At 39.5% G+C, this 1913-nt stretch overlaps 1 protein-coding gene across 1 annotated transcript in view; it reads right to left on the bottom strand.

Annotated features, from left to right (window-relative positions):
- The window catches only part of LOC117178420 (coiled-coil domain-containing protein 186-like), a 250099-nt gene that overhangs the window by 36587 nt on the left and 211599 nt on the right, over positions 1 to 1913 (bottom strand). Inside the window, exon 3 of the mRNA XM_033369847.1 lies at positions 1000 to 1060. Coding sequence (XP_033225738.1) covers positions 1000 to 1060 — 61 coding nt within the window. The remainder of the gene's footprint in view (positions 1 to 999; positions 1061 to 1913) is intronic.

Here is a 1913-nt window from a genome sequence, read left to right as displayed (position 1 = left end):
GGGTAAATTTAAGATCAATCTAGAATTCTCGAGTTGTTTATTTAAATAACACGTTTGTTCTTCTTTCATTCTTTTGAACATGCCCAAATGATCTCAACGAATTTCTTGCACACTTGCCAACCACCACATTACATTCTTCGAGGATACTCTCATTACGGACTTTATCCAGTAGCGTTTTACCGCGCATATAGTAAAACTCGGACATTACGCTCCCGGATATAATTCTTCCGAGAATTGACGCCGCGCGGCGTGGATGGGTGACAGGAGTTGCTGGGTGATGTATGGTATTCACTCAGAAGTAAAAAAACAGAAAGAGGAACAGGAGAGAGACAAAATAGTTCGGAGACTCTGGATTTATGGTTAAGGTCAACCCCAAAATCGGTACTAAATCCAAACTTGACTGTATTCCGCATTAATTTTACTCTTATTCTTCTCTTTGTAGGTCCGCGTCTCGCTACCGAATCATACAGTAGGTGTAGAAAAAAAGATTAAATAATTTAAACACGGACCCTTAGAAATCGTAATTTTAGCCCCCCCCCCCGCCCGCCTCAATTGGTTTCTGGATGGCCCATAAATGGTTTTGCTATGGCTATTAAATGATATTGTTCAAGTAAAGGTCAGATTGAGCTTGCACTTTTCTCAGGGTGTAAATCGACGTAAGGGAATATTTATGACTGTTATTTCTTTAAGTGCATTTGATTCGAGAATATACGAAAGGGGCCAACCCACGATCGGTCCCCGGGAACGTGGAATTATTGTAGATAATACGCGGATAGTTAGTCCGCGATTAGTCTGTCCAAGCGGATTATATTCCTCTCCTTTTCATTCCCATAGTGCCCTCGAGGCACCTTAGGACGCCACCATGATAAATGACCAAAATTATTTTTTTTTTAGCTGCGATCCGCTTAGCTCTCATCTCGGGCGAAGGTCGCAGCCACAATTTTACCGTAAATCATAGTAAACGTTGACGTAAACGCCAGGGTAATTAGATACACTTACCAAAGGTAACCCGTACTTCTTGCGCGTCCTCCTGGATCACTTTGTTCCCAACCTTCTGTTTCTGGACAGAAAGAAAATATTTCTTATGGACCTTCAATCTGAAAGGCCTCACGACATTTAGCAATTAAATTATTACTAGCATTATTACTAAGCGCATGCTAGGTTGGTCTAAAAATGCGTTCCACAATTTTTATTAATTCTAAAGGGCAAGAACCATTTTGCGAGGTTGCCAAGAGAGATATTTAATCTCGCAGAAAAAACTGAAGTTAAATTTTGTTGCATGTAAAATTTCCCGCTGTTAAAGTTTACATGCAATTTGGTGAAAGTTTATCCTACGACGGAATAAAAGTTGTTGTCTGCTACGGCATCCTTATCAGCAATGGGAAAACGGTAAAGTATAAGTGAACACAAGTTCTAAATTAGGACACCAGATTTAAAAGAACACAGAAAAACCCAATGTTAACATTTGTTGCAGTTAAGCCTTGCAACAGTAAAAAATTAAATATATTTCGGTGAAAGTTTCACCCAGGTTAGGAGAATAATTTTTATTTCGTCTATTGCGTCACGCTGAAGTGGGCAAATTTCGGTAAAACATGTAGAATAAGCAACAGAAGAAATAAAAAGAATTGTTCTTACTGATATAGTATCTCCTCCGAAACAAGTTACATTATTGTAGACGAATTAGAACTTATTTATAATACAATTTAGCAAAAAGAACAAAAACAACCAGAGCTGCCAGATGGTGGATGAAATTTACCCCCACCATACCTACCGTTTGGAAGCCGCAAAACAGAAAGTGCATGATTACCACCGTGAGTTCGTATGTAAGCCGAAAATGCACGATTCGACTTCGGAGTTCTGCTGTACGATGATTGCCGATCTGAAGGCTTCGGAAGACTTCGGTGGTCTTCTAT

Source organism: Belonocnema kinseyi, chromosome 8 (genome assembly GCF_010883055.1).
Source record: "Belonocnema kinseyi isolate 2016_QV_RU_SX_M_011 chromosome 8, B_treatae_v1, whole genome shotgun sequence".
NCBI lineage: Eukaryota > Metazoa > Arthropoda > Insecta > Hymenoptera > Cynipidae > Belonocnema > Belonocnema kinseyi.
Note: the sequence above shows the minus strand (reverse complement) of the source record. Positions and strands in the feature narration are given on the sequence as shown.